The following is a 15,352-nucleotide window of genomic DNA, read 5'->3' on the forward strand; positions in this document are numbered from 1 at the left end:
GACTAGGAAAAAATAGGGTTAATCGAAGAGCCCAATTTTTATTAGTCATATCATGAGAAGCCAACAAACACTGACACCTACGACAGCGTATGTAAAAGTACTTGTGCTTAATAAATGAAATAAAGAAAAGATACAATAACGGAAATGAAAATGGATGGAAAATCAAGTTGCCGCAGGTAGGGAACGATGACGCAAGCTTCACCTTTTTCCAGACTAGGAAAGTGCGGTGACAATAACCGTATACCAGTTACAGCGTGATTGATCTATTTGAAGGACAAAGTGCATATTATTTCATATGCACATAAACTGAAGAGAACACCTTTTTCCATCGGCGAATATCTTTCGCTCAAAACGACAAGAATGAGAGAGAAACTGTAGGCATTTGCCTGGGCTCATACAAGCCCTTCAGGTTGTCTTTCGACAAACTACACGTGGCAGGTAAGACCTTCGTATATGACACCATCACAGAAAGTGTTGTGCCCTTGAACAGATAGCTAGATACCTAGAGCAAAGTAAATGTACAAACGAAACACATGAGCCGAGTGTACGTATCAATCATGATTCACTATCATTGTCACATTGTCATGTGGTAGTGGCTGTGAAGAAAGCAGCCAAACTGGGAAACACGAAACTAGCATTTTATTGGGTAAACTTGTGCCCTCAAATACAGGCTACCCTAAAAGAACGGCGACAGTGGCGAACGCAGTCGGGGATCGTCGAAAATCTTATCGACGGGTCAAGCGCGTCGGCTTTTATACGTCAATCGTCGAATGTTTCAGACTAATCGCCGAGACCCGCGTGTCTGCCACAAAGTTCTACACTATTTGCGTCGCACATACATGCAGTCAGACTACACAAGGTTCGGTCATAGACAGCGGATTTAACCAACGATAACATTCCAGAAATTTCCGATACATGCAGGCGTGTCCTGTGCTGGGCGATAACATTTGTTAGGCGGTGAAACGTGTCGCCCGATAAAGACAAACAAGTACACGCGTCAATACCCCCCTCTTGAAAAGCATCAACCTGATGCTGCAAACAAACGAAAGTAATAAACAAAAACACCGGTAGCAAAGAAACAACAAATTAAGGAAGTTCGTCAGCGTGCGTGAAAGGGCTTAAGACGCACCACGTGGACCACTTCAGATCGTGCGCGGCGCCGCTGTGAATGCGGAATGCCGTCTAGCACGACCTCATAGTCTAGTGCGCCAGTACGTCGGATGACCCTGTAGGGTCCGAAATAGCGTCGCAATAGTTTCTCACTGAGTCCTCGTCCGCGTATCGGGGTCCAAACCCAAACACGGTCACCGGGCTGGTACTCGACGTAGCGTCATCGGAGGTTGTAGTGTCGGCTTTCGGTACGCTGCTGGTTCTTGATCAGTAGGTGGGTGAGCTGTCGGGCTTCTTCGACGCGCTGGAGTTAGTTAGCGACGTCAACATTCTCTTCGTTAGTGATGTGTGGCAGCATGGCGTAGAGCGTCGTCTTCGGGTTCCTGCCGTAAACCAACTTGAACTGCGTGATCTGTGTTGTTTCTTTCACCGCCGTGTTGTAAGCGAAGGTTACATACGACAGGACCGCGTCCTGCCGTATGGAACGTATGTAACGTACGTATGTATGTGGTGAAGCGTGTCGCTTGATAAAGACAAACAAGTGCACGTGTCAATGTGCTAACATCCGCAGCGCTGTGTCGAAACGCGATATGCTCTTTACGGTTCTAGAAAATAGCGAGTCGCAAATTCTTAAAGAAACCTGGTTGAATCCTAACATTACAGACGATTACATTCTTCCCGGTGGGGATTCATACAACATATACAGGTGTGATCGAATAAATAAGAGAGGCGGTGACGTCCTTCTAGGAATAAAGAAGGCAATAGCATCATACTGAAATAACGCCAATTCAAATCTCGAGATTGTTTGAGAAGCCTACGTAAAATCTTCCATCATGTTATTTATAGAATTGTTAACATCCGCCTAATTATTGTCAGTGTTTTGTTAATTAGCAGCGCGTCAGTATTACTAAGGCAACTGAACAATGTCCTGCTGATAGCGTGTCTCATAGGAGATTCTATTAACCTTTAATGAACTGGGCTCAACTATCATCATCATCTTGTCATATTTCAGCAGAATTATGTAGCTTGACATTTGGTTTCAACCTGACTCAAGTCGCTAACCAATTCACCCGCGAGACTAACATATTAGATCTAATGCTTGTAACAACGAGAGAAACGATAAGAGCAGCAACACAACACGCTTGGATGTATTTAGTGATCGTCACTTACTTCAGCTAAATTTAAAGATTCCAGTTACATATATGGGCTATGTGTGAATAATATAAAGCTAATTTCAAAGCTGTCAGCACAGAAGTTTGAACCCTTCTTTAGCATACATTTCCACGTTCATTTAACAGCCAAAGCAGTGAAGAAAACTGGACATTCTTTAGAGATAGGGTTCTAACTCTGGTTACCTAGTATGTCCATCTAATCACAATACCTAAAGATAAATCTAATTCTTGGTTCACTAGGAAGCTTCAGCAACCAAGGAAGAAAAAAAATGCGGATATACCGGAGTGCTAAGCGTGCGAGTACCCGTTTCGCTTGGGGCAGATAGAGTGTATGTGTAAAAAACTATTGCGCTACCTTATGCGTCGCGCAATATATTTTGCACATGTTCTTCCATCACTTATGAAAACTAGTCCTAAATATTTTCGAACTAAATATGATCTCGTTGTGATGCGAGTTCCATTTCCTTCCAAAGTAACAACACTCCCGTCCCGGACAATGAGTGCCCCGAAATATTCAACACATTCTTCTCATCAGTATTCACGTGGGCAGGTCACTCTAGCCTTCCCAGAGTTCCCGATTTTAACTACTGCTACATGACAGCCAATGAAATAACGGAAGAAGGTATCACAAGACTTTTAAATAACCTTATGGTATGTGCTTCAGCTGGTATGCATGGCAATAATTCTAAAACTATAAATAATGCCAGTTTAATGACTAGTAAATTGTTATTTCATATTTTCAACAATCCTGAACTGGATCATTGTCATCTGATTAAAAGACAGTGAAAGTTAATATGTTAATGGGTGTTAATATCATCTACTGTCTATCATCTATCATCTATCATCTTTTGGAAGGACGCCGTCCTCTGTCCAGACGGTGTCATTAAAGAATTTGGTCAAGCTCTTTAGCATGTCGTCACTTAGATTGCGAATCTTTGCGTTCGTGACCTGATCTAATCCTGGGGTCGTATTTTTCCTGAAGGAGTGTGCCGCTGTACAGACCTCTTCAAAGGTTATGGGAGCGTTCAGTTCCGGTGGGTCCTGTCCTTCGTAAACGGGTTTGGTGGATTGCCCAGTCGGAAAAGTTCCTAGGTATATCTGTTTAATTTTGTCTATCAAGTCAGCTTCCCGACCTTCAAACTTGTTTTCAAGCAGCTTGAGGTTGCGATTAGTCAGTGTTTTTGTTCCCCCCGCTTCAATCATACTTCGAAGAATGCGCCATGCTTTCTTTGTAGTCAACGTGCCCCGAAGCGAGTCGCTGAACTGACGCCAATTGCTGTCGCTTAACGTTTGTGTGTATTCGTTAGCTTCCTGCGCTAGATGAGCTGTCCGTATCCTGAGTTTGCGATTGAGCTTCTGCCTTTTCCATCTTTTTGTGAGGCCTCTCCGGGCTTCCCAGAGATGCAAGAGGTGACGATCCACGGCTGGAGCCTCCGTTGTCGTTTCAATTGTTTTTGTGACCCCAGAGTGAATAACTCTGTTCCGCTCGGCCCAATCTCCTACGTCTGTTATGCTGCCGATTGTTTTCTGTTTTTTCACGAAATTTGGTCCAGTCGGATAGCCTTGCCTTGCCAACAGCTCTTCGAACCCTGGCTGCATTAACCGATATCCTTAAGATATAGTGATCGCTTCCTAGGTTTTCACCTAGGTTCATCCATCGCGTCTCACTTACGTTGTTGGTGAACGTGTGGTCGGGGGAAGTGTCACTGGACACGCTGTTCCCGATTCGGGTTGGGAGATCCGGTTGAGTAAGCCGGAAACGTCCATAGCGCTCTACAACATCAGCTAACAAGATGCCCTTCGGACTGTCTCTACTGTAGCCCCAGTTTGTGCGTTGCGCGTTAAAGTCACCTAACAATATTATTTGTCCCTACCTTGAGCGAGTCGCACCGAGGTGACCATGTTTTCGAAATTCTCCTGTTTTTCTCTGGGAGAACTATAAAGGTTGACAATAATAGTTTTAGGTTTGCCCCTATTTAGCGGCCAAACCGTGATTATCTGGTGCTAAATAGGTTCCCCCCCCCCCCAAAATAATTTACGCTAATCGCGACATCCTTCTTGGCAAAGGTGGCTACTTGAGGGTAATCCGGGTGAGCATAAAGCTCGTATCCTTTGAGTTTTTGATTTTGTTTCCCCATTTCCTGAATACACATAACGTCGGGAGGGATTGACGCCGATTCTATGTAGCCAATGTAGTGCGTAGAGTGCAGCAATTCCATTGCCAGATATCAATGTGCCGGAAGGATGTGCCGGATATCAATCGCCGGAAGGAACTCCAACTCGAAGTCCTCGTCTTCGGTGGCGAACCACCGTAGCTGGGTCTTCGTTGGTTTCGTTGGCCGTGGTATTGATGTCTGCCTGTCTGCCTTTAGTGTTTTGGGACATCTGCGGTCACCCGTTGGCTGATCACTCCCACAGATGGCGCATTTGGGGGTTGCACATGTGTCCATCGGCAGGCTCCCGCACCCCGCACGAGCTGCACACCTGTACGTCCGCCTGTGGACATACGTCGGTGCGGTGTCCCACGGTGCCACAGACACGGCAGAATTGTACCGTATTTCGGTAGGGTGTGCAAAGTTTCTCCCCCCCCCCTTGAAGTAATAAACACACCTGGGAACTCGGCTGCCATAGAAGGGGTGCAAAGCACGTTGTGAGTGACCCATCATTCTTGCGTCAATCAACTCCAGTCCCTGCGTTCGGATACGCAGGTTCGATCGCAGCACGTCAGAATGGTTGTGCTCTTCTATCTTGTGAATTACTCCCCGCTTCGTGTCTTCTGCCACAACGTACGCATTGACCGGGTGTTGTCGTCTGTTCATCTTCAAAGCTTTAATGGCTTGCATGACCTTGGCCGTATCCAGATTCGGGGTGCATATCAGTGCAATGTTGGAACCTGACATGATCCTTAGAATAAAAGTGTTGTCGGTGGTTCTGTCCTGGCACGCCTCCATGACGGCTCTCGCCAGTGCCTGTCTGGTAACATTCTTGAGTGGTAGCCCTCGGTGTGGTCTGATGACCACCTTCAGGTCACCCTTCGGTAGCGGCGGAAGACGCTTGAGTCATGGGCACCCGCGATGCGCCATGGGTTTCTATAAGTTGGTGATCGGACCTGATGGCAGTGCGCTTCCTTGCGCGGAGCGTCGCTCCTGAGCGAGATTTTCTTTTCCTTCAGAGAAAGCACGCACTCCCATCCGGCTTCTGCTGTCGTTTCGTCGACCACAGTAGCGGTTTGCATGTTGTTGTTGATCGTAGCTGCCTTATTGCGTTCGTGGTGCGGTGTTGCTTCACCCACCGGAGATGCAGTGAAATCCATCTGTTCTTCAAGTCGTGATGTTGTAATTCGTCGCGGGTTCGATGCCGCAGCCGGAGTTTTTAAGGTCGCCATGCTCGAGTGCGCGCTCGCCCGCCGCCGCCAGCGCGGCTCCCTTAACTAAAGTTAGGGTTAGCAGCTCGCTACGTTCTGAAGGTGGAAAATCGGCCTTAAAACGCCTAATTATGGTTCCACTGACCTGCAGCTGGGCTCCACAGGCGCCGGACCACTTCTTGGAGATGGTGGTGATCGTTTCGGGCCGGTCCCAGAAGGTAGTTTACCCGAAAGCCCAAATATGCGTAGCCTGATGTGAGCGCAGCCGTTTCGAACGGCGTCTTCTTATTCCTCCAGGCCAATAGAAGTTATGTTTCTTATGTTCCTTGTTTAACACCGCAGCTGTCACAATGAGGAGTACGATCTCAAGACTGATCTCGAGACTCAAAGACATCACGCCCAGTGAGCAAACAAGAGTGTAAGCAGCTTTGTAATCAAAGCACAATCTTACCGCTAGATTGGAAAATGGCGCGTCGGTTAAGCCCCAACACAGTTGAAAGCGAATATTTTACATTGCGTTCATGATTTCAGTTCTCTGCGATTGCATAACGCCATATATTGTTCACTAGAAAAAAAAAACACAGGTAATTTTGATTGCAAGAGCTTACTCTCGAACTGTACTTACACCGCGATTTATGTTTCCGAACAATGAATCGGAATTTTTTCGCACGTTAATTATTCCAGACATTTCCAATCGCCGATATCGTGTGTAAGGGGGTTGCCGGTAAGCGGCGGGGTTTCACTGTCAGTGGGGTAGATTTTCTCGTTTTTAATTCCCCCCGGTTTCTGTGCACTAGTAATAATATCTTCAGGAACATGGCTTTCATACAAAAAGCTAAAGATTTCTTAGAGCAGATGACACTACAGAATGCCAGGGATACCCAGTACCTAAACCTGAGGCGCAATATCTCTGTAGACGAGTTCATTGTTTTCGTTCACGCGTTCGCCGTTCCAGGTTGCTGCAACGTGCCTCATTTTGCTGCAGATGACTGCATTAACGCACAGGAGCTACAACTTAATTTGTTTATATCGGCATCAAACGCTCTCCGATATTTGTTTTAAGTTCTACGCTGCAATAAAATTAGGGCATGTCACTAACGGAGTATGAGACCAACGTGCGAGGGCGTGGTGTACGCAGGCAAACTTTTAATTTATTACATTGCCAAGATGGTGTACCGACACACCCAGTGCTGGAGTCCATCATTCAAAAAGAAAGGGCAGGTAATCTAATACGAAAGCGCAATGAGCACGGTACTAAGCCATAACGCGATATCACCATCCAACACATGCGTGGCTACACCATTATTACTAACGGACGACTCGATGACAAATCTGCACTAAGCGCGTTCCAGACCGCTGGCAAGGTGAGGCCTCTACTCATTCTTATGGCAAATATTTTCTTGAGAATTTATACAATGTAGCACAAATTTGCACAGCGGCGTGTTTTTAAATACTTGAACAGATGAGGTCCACCGACCCCGTCAAGCAGCCTTCATCTGGCGCGCGCGTGCGCGCAGCGTGCCTACGGAGTCCGCCTGCGCACGTCATAAGCGAGAGGGCGCCACTAAAACTTTTCGAGGATAATTAGGAGTCCTGAAAGTTCAGTGGCGGTTCTAAGGAATAATCAATTCATTTCTTGACCAATGCCCCGTTGTGGGTGTCAGCCGCACGTTGGATGGGCAAAAACTACAATGGCGACTCATCGAGTGGTGTTCAAAGTATAAGCGTATTTGCACCAAACGTAATGCCGTGACGCAACGCCTGAGCAGAAGCAAAAGTGCCATGGCGACTACAAAACGCATCCTGCAAGAGGGAAATTCCTGAGGGTATTTTCTATTCCGCATGCTGAGGGGCGATCGCCCGTGGCCTAATGATTACGGTATCGAGCTACAGTTCTTAGAGAGGCTTTGTTCGAATACCGACGCTGGACAATCACCATTGATATTTTCAAGCTATGACTACAAAGCTGGAAAGTTCGAGCTTAATGAAATGAGTGATTGAAGCGCTTAAAAGACAAACAAGTAGACGAAAAGAATAGAAATGGAATGCATACGCATGGGGGCATATATCTGCATATGCTTTCACAGCGAAACTCTTTGCGCAGACCCTGCGCCGTCGTTGTCGGAGTTCGCTAAAGCACTCATCATCAGCCATGGCTCGAGCGTTGTCGTCTTCTTCCACAGGTGGCTCCGTTGCCGCTCGTCATTACAGCGTAGAATTTCACTTCTCTACTGTCTTCGTAAATGGGAGGATGCGTTTACGGGAGTATGAGCCATTGCATAAGGGGGGTATGAAACATCCAGTGTCTTACGTGACGGACACATTTCATTTTGAAGAAATTCAATTTTGAAGAGTCACAAAAGGCAATGCCGGGCGGATGTTGCTAACCATGCCACCGAACAAACTGGAGACATCGAAGGAAAGTGACAACGGCGGATTTTGGGCATACCGTCAGTGACATCGTTCTCTCCATCGCAGCCGAATGTGAGCGTAACTTCATTAAGAAACACAAACACATCAATCGTCAAACCAATCCATCCAATCGTGAAAACGACTGCAGCGCCCACGTCTCCAGTGGTGGGCCTTTGATTATTATACGGAGCTTTGGATTAGTGGTTCCGCTCACTCCATCCAAACTATAACCATGGGAACACCATAAGTAGTGCGTTCTCCTGAAGAGGAGTCTGCCTGCCTCGAGCTTCAGCGCGAGTTGGCTCGTGAACGGGTTTCGGCCCGAGGAGCTCCCCGCGTGGGATCTCCAACGGCCTAAAACTCCTCAGGACCTCACTAAAGTTCTTGACTGACTGACTCCTAAAGCATGGTCACCACGCGAAGTACGCAATAACGAAAAGGAGGTGAAAGAATGGGGAAACAAAAGACTTACAATATAGAATGCTTGCGGAGACTTGCATGATGTAAGACTAAGTGTAACTAATGCAGCTTCGCTGTACGACCATCTTCGCTGACTTGAAAGGGCGTGAATTTTTACAGCGAAGCTGTCTACCTCTACCGTCCAAGGCAATTTTCGTGCCGTTGTTGTAAGCAAAAAACTCCTGATACGTGGGCCGATCCCGGAGATAATGCGATGCCAGCCCGACCCGCAGCGGAGGTGCAGTTTCCCATTGCGGGGTCCACATAGACAGCTTCGCTGGTTATCCGTCTTCACAGAGTGGAAGGGAACTGAGATTATTCTGATACAGACTTTATCTTTCAATATATAAAATGTCTTTGTGCTTTCACAGGAGAAATGATGCTTTTTGGAGGTTTTACACTCATTAGAATGCATCAAGCAGGTCTAGTCGCGACATTATCATCCATAGTGAAATTTAATATCTGCGTTGAATGTGATCATGATATTGAGCCTCCTCTGCAGAACGATGAGTAAAGTATGGTTGAATATCGCTTGTCATCGAACGATAGACTTAAATATTTTGAGTAAAAAGAGTTAAATCATCAACGAGTAATCTAAAATTTGCGCTCAAATGCATGGCGATGTAGCCAGCGCGCAATTTGGATATCGTGCTGAAAGATTTCGATTTGTTTCCAAGGCACGCGTATACTCTAGTTTGTTCACTGGACGTGATGTTTCATGATTAAGTCTCAATTCGGTATGCCTGACAATGACCGCTGGCATTTTATTGAAGAAACAAGGAAACACAGTGCTCCGTTGGCTGGCCCAAACGAATAAGAATGCAGCATTCCAACAGGAGCACTAGGGAACGAAGGTGCGCCCACCAAACAAAGTCACTGGAGCAGCGTTTACACTGACAAACAAGAACCACCTAAAACAGAACGAGGAGAGACGTCAAGTCATAGCTAGAACATAAAGTTGGTGCACGCCGTTGAAAGTCTGAAACACACGCGTCCCCTTTTACGCGTGTGTTTTTCCGCATTTTAGTGCGTTGCCCTGCCATGTTAGGCCACAGTTTATTTAAAAAGCATCGCACGAATTAGAAAAAAAAAACATTCTTACCCTGGAAGTGTTCGTGCCAGCCAATAGTGATGTAGGACATAATATTAGTGAAGGCGATCAGCCAAGGAAAAACAGCACTTACGAACGAAAGGCTTTGTGAATTCGACCGCAGGTTAATAAATAAAGCACGAATTTCTGTATATTAGTTCATTATAAAGGACAACAAACAAATGGACACAGAACACCTAGAGTGGTGTATTGTTGTTCAGTAAAAGTGAGTATGGGGCTGCTTGAACGATAAGGCTTGCGCAGGCAGGCAGATTAGGTAAACTAGCAACTGCCGTACGTACAGGATCCTGAATATTCATGCGTGTGATGAAAAAAAAGATTTTGCACCCACCGCTGCACTCTATTTGCTCAAATTTTGCAGAATGATCGCATTTTATTGCCTGCTTCGTTTAGTATAACACTTGGAGCGGTTAGTTGCCTGTGGTTTAAGATAAAAATGAGAAACTGTTTTTGCCTATGGTAAAAATGTCGTCTGAAAAGCTGGCCCTGGAACAGACTTGTGCTGCTGCCCGCCGGCAGGAGCAGGAAGGAGCTGCTTCACATACGAAACGGCATATTGAAATAGGCCGTTTACGTAAAGGTCTTATTCATCGGAATAGGGAAAGTGCCCTGCAGAATAAAATATAAAGAGAAAACTTGTATGTAAAAGTTATTGACAGAATTACAGGCCGTATAACGTAAAACTATTCCAATATGATTTCATTCCAATCTCCTGATGTCAAATTTGCGTAACCGGTGACGAAACGATATGGCTGTCACCCGCAGGGTTGTCTGAACAAACAAATGAAATGCTCTCGTCGTTCATAGGAGGTCACTTTTGATTGCTTAAAAAAACGAATAACATTGCCTGCACTTAGCGGTTCGGCGTATCTAATTGGCTCACAAGAGGCGATGAGCCCTCTCAAGTGCAGAGGGATTCGATGGGGCCGAGCCACTGCACTGAATATCGATAACCGGACGAAGAGGATGGTGCCGTAGTCTGCGACTGGTGCGCTTTCTCTTACTTAGCTTGCGGTGGCTCGTCGACAATCGCAGCGGCATGCAATAGAAGCTTAAGAATGACTCTAAACCAGATCCTCAGCAAGGAAGAGTTGGCAAAACAAGATAGCAAACGTGCCGAAATTTCTCTAAAATCTTACGTGGCCACGCAAAAAGTTTTATTACACGCAAATAAACCCATGTTCTCCGGCAGAGGCGAATAGCCAGTGCCGGAGCGATCGGCAGCAGCCATCTTTTATTCCTTTCAGAAAGGGGCAGCCTGTGGCTATTCAGAAGAAAATTCAGTTTTTTTCGGCATCTTTAAGGCGTACGCGTCACTTTGACACGGTAAAGTATGGCGGTTTTCTGACGTCACGTGTTAGGCAGAAGTGGGTGCAGCCCGAAAACTTTTGACCAATAGCCGAGGGCTGTTGGCAAAAAGGCGTCGAATCAGAAATAACTATTTCTGTTTCGTTAGGTGAAATTATGAAAAATTAGTGTGCACACGTCATATAAAATGGGGAGCTGTCGCAGATTTCGTGACGTCGCGTAGCAAACAGGTGAAGTCGGGGTGGTCCAAAAAAGTTTTGGCCAAACGCGGTGGGCTGATTGCAGAATTGGAATAGAAAAGTTTGGAATAGTTTTATGTCATAGCGCCCCTGTACGTGACGGTATACGCATTATCTGAACTTTCCTTGTAATGCAGTGAACAATGTAGTGGGTGTGTAAAGACTTGAAAATAAGATAAAGGGTAAAGATGCAGCTACTACTTTACTATGCGGCACTTATTAGTCGGGTTCATAAGAGCACCCTCCTTGCAGCCGAACACGCGCGAAAACGCCGCACTGTTCTGTAGCGGCAAATTACACATGCGCTCACCATCTTCGTCGCCACATAAAAGGTAACAGAAGAAGACGAAGAATACCTCGTTCCTCTTAAGAAACGCAACGTCTCCAGCAACGCCACCCGTCTCATTCGACGGGACTTTCGATTGCAGCGCCGACCAGGCAATGCCGATCGAAGCGACAGCGCCCAGTATCTCGAGATCGAGAGAGCCGCTTTCTCGGTGGCTTGACGTTCCGGGGAGTAAGCATTCCTGATACTTGGCGGCATAGACTTCGTCGTCATCAACCAGGTCGTAGAAGAGTGCCGCCGCCATGCGCGTACCAACGCCCGCCATGAGCACACCGTAACTGACGTTGGTGACGTAGAAGGGATCCTCGAAGTGCGGGAGTGCAAACCGAAAATGACGAAACCTTCCTGCGGCGCGTCGGGGGTCGCCGATGGCTTCATCGTCCACGGAGGAGGAGAAACTCGCCATCGTTGTGGAACCACGGTTTTTTGATGCGTTATTGTGACCCCCGGCAGCCATCGGCCTGTCAAGTTTAAAGAAGGCTCGGTGCTGCATCGAATTGACGAGCGCGTTGTCAGTCGGCACCGGGTACTTCTCGTAATGCTCGGCGAACGAGTTCGGGTCAAGCATGTCCAGTGCGAGGCAGGCGAAGTGAAAGTTGCCGCGCGAGCCCACGTAACTATGGTTGCCGCCCGCTAGGCTTGATCTGTTTTCGTGCAACGCATTTGCCAATGCATTGCTCACGTCCGTGGCCACGTTGCCCAGGTCTGTGGCCTCGGTGCTCAGCGGCTGGTGCAAATGAGCGATGACGGCCCTTTCGTAGAAGGCGTACGTCTCCGAGAAGCACCTATTGTAGACGACTTGCGTCGCAAGCGCCCGGCTGCCGCGCTGGCTGGCCAGCAGTTCGAAGCTAGCATACTCAACGAGATTCTGCACGCACAGGCCCTCGATCATGTCGTTCATGACCTGCTCGCCGTAAGTGGCGTGCATCTGGAACAGGGCCGCGAAGTAGTCGGCGCTCTCGATAACCACGCCTCCTAACATTTTGCTGCTGCTGCCGTGACTCACATTCCCAGAACCGTCACAAATAGTGGCATTTAGGTAACGCTTCATCAGGACCTTCCAGCGGGACTTTGAGACGGATTTCGTGTACTGTAGGAAGAAGCACACATTCTCGCTCCTACTGAGATACTTGGACGGCGTTTGGTAGCGTTCGAAGAAGTGTGACGCAGTTTCGTAATAGCCGGCGAGTTCCTTCAGCCTCATTTCGTCCGCGCTGCCGTTGAGCATCTCGTATGTCAAGCGGAGGTGATCTCGGAGCTCGCCCGCCTTAAGAAGTTTCAATAGTGCGTTGAGGTTTTCTTGGAACGGTCGGAAAGGCCCAAAAAAGAGGGTGAGGTGATCAGCAGATGGTGATGATTCCGGATTCTCTGCAAGTGTCTCGATGTTGAAGAAGACGGGGCGGAAAACGCGCGTCGCCATGTAGAACAGGGCATTGAGGAAGTCCGGACGTCGGTTCCGGAGCGGCCACGTGATGCCTCCAGCGTCGAGCACACTTTTGATCTCTTGGATGCTTGGCTTTTCGAGTACCGCCAGGCAGGTCTGCGTGAAGTCAGTATGGTACACTTGCGTTAATCGTTTGTTAGCATAACTGCAATAGAATCGTTGCCCGAAACTAGCCATTTACGTCTTGGCCGCCTTCCGTTTTCTTTTAGTACCTCGGATTTAGAGCTGGCGGCACACAGATGAACAGCTGTCTCTAAACGCTCTGTCTGATTATATTTCTTTTGCGCTCTCTTCCAATCTACCGGCAACTTAAAGAATATTAGCGCTTTTTCGCTCCGCGAAGACCTGATAGCATCACTTAAAGATCGTACTTGTACTCCTTGCACACGGAAACTGTTTCATTTCAATAAGCATGGTCATTGGATATAAAGGATGAACAGAAAAAGTTAAAAGCATATATTTTTGTATTTTTCGTACCCTAATGTAGCGCGCCGCTCTGTGGATGGGCTCGAGGTTTTGCGAGGGAACTTGAACCAGGCTCAGCCGTGAACCGACTCTCCTCGCTAGCCGCTTCCAGGACTCGACCAGTGTGCTCTCTTCGCCCGTATGCACCCGGGAAGAGTCCCACCTTTATATAAGCAAATTCGTAAAACAAGGATTACGTGACTCTTGTAACATTTGAAATGTGCACATTTTGTAGAGAATGGCCGTCCACTGAATGAAGGCAGCGTGAAAATCACAGTGGCGTTTATTGTAATTATTAACCGGCTGCCAATAAATATAATATTTACTGCAATATTATCGCATCTTTCGGAGAGTGATATTCTAAGTAAGAGCTTCTTACTGCGATGAGTTAACACACGCTTCAATGACAAAGCCTATACTTCATTTATTGTCTGAGCGCAGTTTCCCTGCCACTGTAGCCATATATTAACTGGGTTAATTCGATTGCACAGCCAATATAGTACATACTAGCATTGCAAATTAATGACCGCACCTCTGAAACATAGCTATGATCACAATTAAAAATTAATAGCCATAAATAAAAACTGTCGGTAACGACACGACAGCCTACTCTGAAGAGGTTAACGAGAGACCAGCTCTATTTTCCCGTAAATAAATACTGTCACATGGTAGCGACTGTAAAGAACACAGTAGCAATACTGTGAAAGACGATACTGACTTTTACTGGGCAAACCAGTGTCCATAAGAGCAGACTACACTCAAAAAACGACGACAGCGGCGAACACAGTCGGCGACCGTCGAAATCCGATCAGCGGTTCAAGCGCGTCAGCTTTTATACATGAATCATGGAACATTCCAGAGTAATCGCAGGTACCCGCGTGTCTTCCAGAAAGTGCTACACCATTCGCGTAGCACATACATGCAATCAGATTACACAAGTTTCGGCGACAACAGACAGCGGATACATGCATTGATAACATTCTAGAAACTTCCGATACATGTAGACGCGTCCTGCGCTGAGCGATAGCATTTCTTAGACGGTAAAAGCGCTCGCCCTTAAAAGATAAACAAGTTCTCGTGTCAATACCAAAAACACAGGAAGAGATTTGGGCTAACAAGGACATAGACGCCATGAAAATAAAGCATCGAAATGGTACGCCTGTCCTAAGAATAACAAACCGGGCTCTTTAGATGATCGAAACTACCCAAGTGCTAAGGTTTTTTGCAGAATGGCTTAAAACATAGGCGCGTCACATATGAGCGACATGGTACCACATGACATCCTAAGCTACATGCGAATACTGGTGCAAGTGTTCGAAACCTCTTGAAATATAACAGGGCTAGTTAAAGCTTTTTTTTTTCAAGGCATTACGTTTCGCCTACGACGCGCGGTTGCAGTGGACGCAGGGGCTTCGTTCAAAGCGGCGGACATTTTGGCCCGTTCAGCGCTGCCGCAACGCTTCCTGCCAAACGCGTCCAGGCATGTTTCAATGCCACGTGTCTTCGTGTGTATGTGTGTGTGTGTGTGTGCGTGCGTGTGTGTGTGCGTGTGTGCGTGTGTGCGTGTGTGTGTGTGTGTGTGTGTGTGTGTGTGTGTGTGTGTGTGTACATATTGGTGCCCACGCTTGTCAAAGCGCGGCAGCCGGGAAGAGGAGCTCCCCAACTGTGAAGCGAGGAGGTCTGACCGGCGCCGGCCCAGCGGATGCGTCACTTCTCATCTCAACGTGTCCGTGGGCCGCTGTCACGTGCGCCTCATCCCGAGCCGTTCCCTCTTGCCCTCGACTCCGAGAGTATAAAAGCAGCGGCCCCCGGACGCCAAGAGAAAGGCTCCGCATTCTTCCGTCGAGTAACGTGCTCTCCCGTCTCTCCACTTCGGTCGACCTGACCGGCCGCTCTTTTGCGCTGTTATAATAAACAAGTTG

The 15,352-nt window shown here is 47.2% G+C and overlaps 1 protein-coding gene across 1 annotated transcript in view; it reads right to left on the reverse strand.

Moving 5' to 3' along the window:
* Nucleotides 1–9,981: 9,981 nt before the first annotated feature.
* LOC139057625 (uncharacterized) overlaps nucleotides 9,982–15,352 on the reverse strand; it is a 36,723-nt gene continuing 31,352 nt past the window's right edge. The window contains exons 5-6 of the mRNA XM_070536177.1: nucleotides 13,443–13,593; nucleotides 9,982–13,061 (exon numbers count right to left, since the gene is read on the reverse strand). Coding sequence (XP_070392278.1) covers nucleotides 11,373–13,061; nucleotides 13,443–13,593 — 1,840 coding nt within the window. The 3' untranslated portion in view covers nucleotides 9,982–11,372. The remainder of the gene's footprint in view (nucleotides 13,062–13,442; nucleotides 13,594–15,352) is intronic.

Source organism: Dermacentor albipictus, chromosome 3 (assembly GCF_038994185.2).
Source record: "Dermacentor albipictus isolate Rhodes 1998 colony chromosome 3, USDA_Dalb.pri_finalv2, whole genome shotgun sequence".
Taxonomy (NCBI): Eukaryota; Metazoa; Arthropoda; class Arachnida; order Ixodida; family Ixodidae; genus Dermacentor; species Dermacentor albipictus.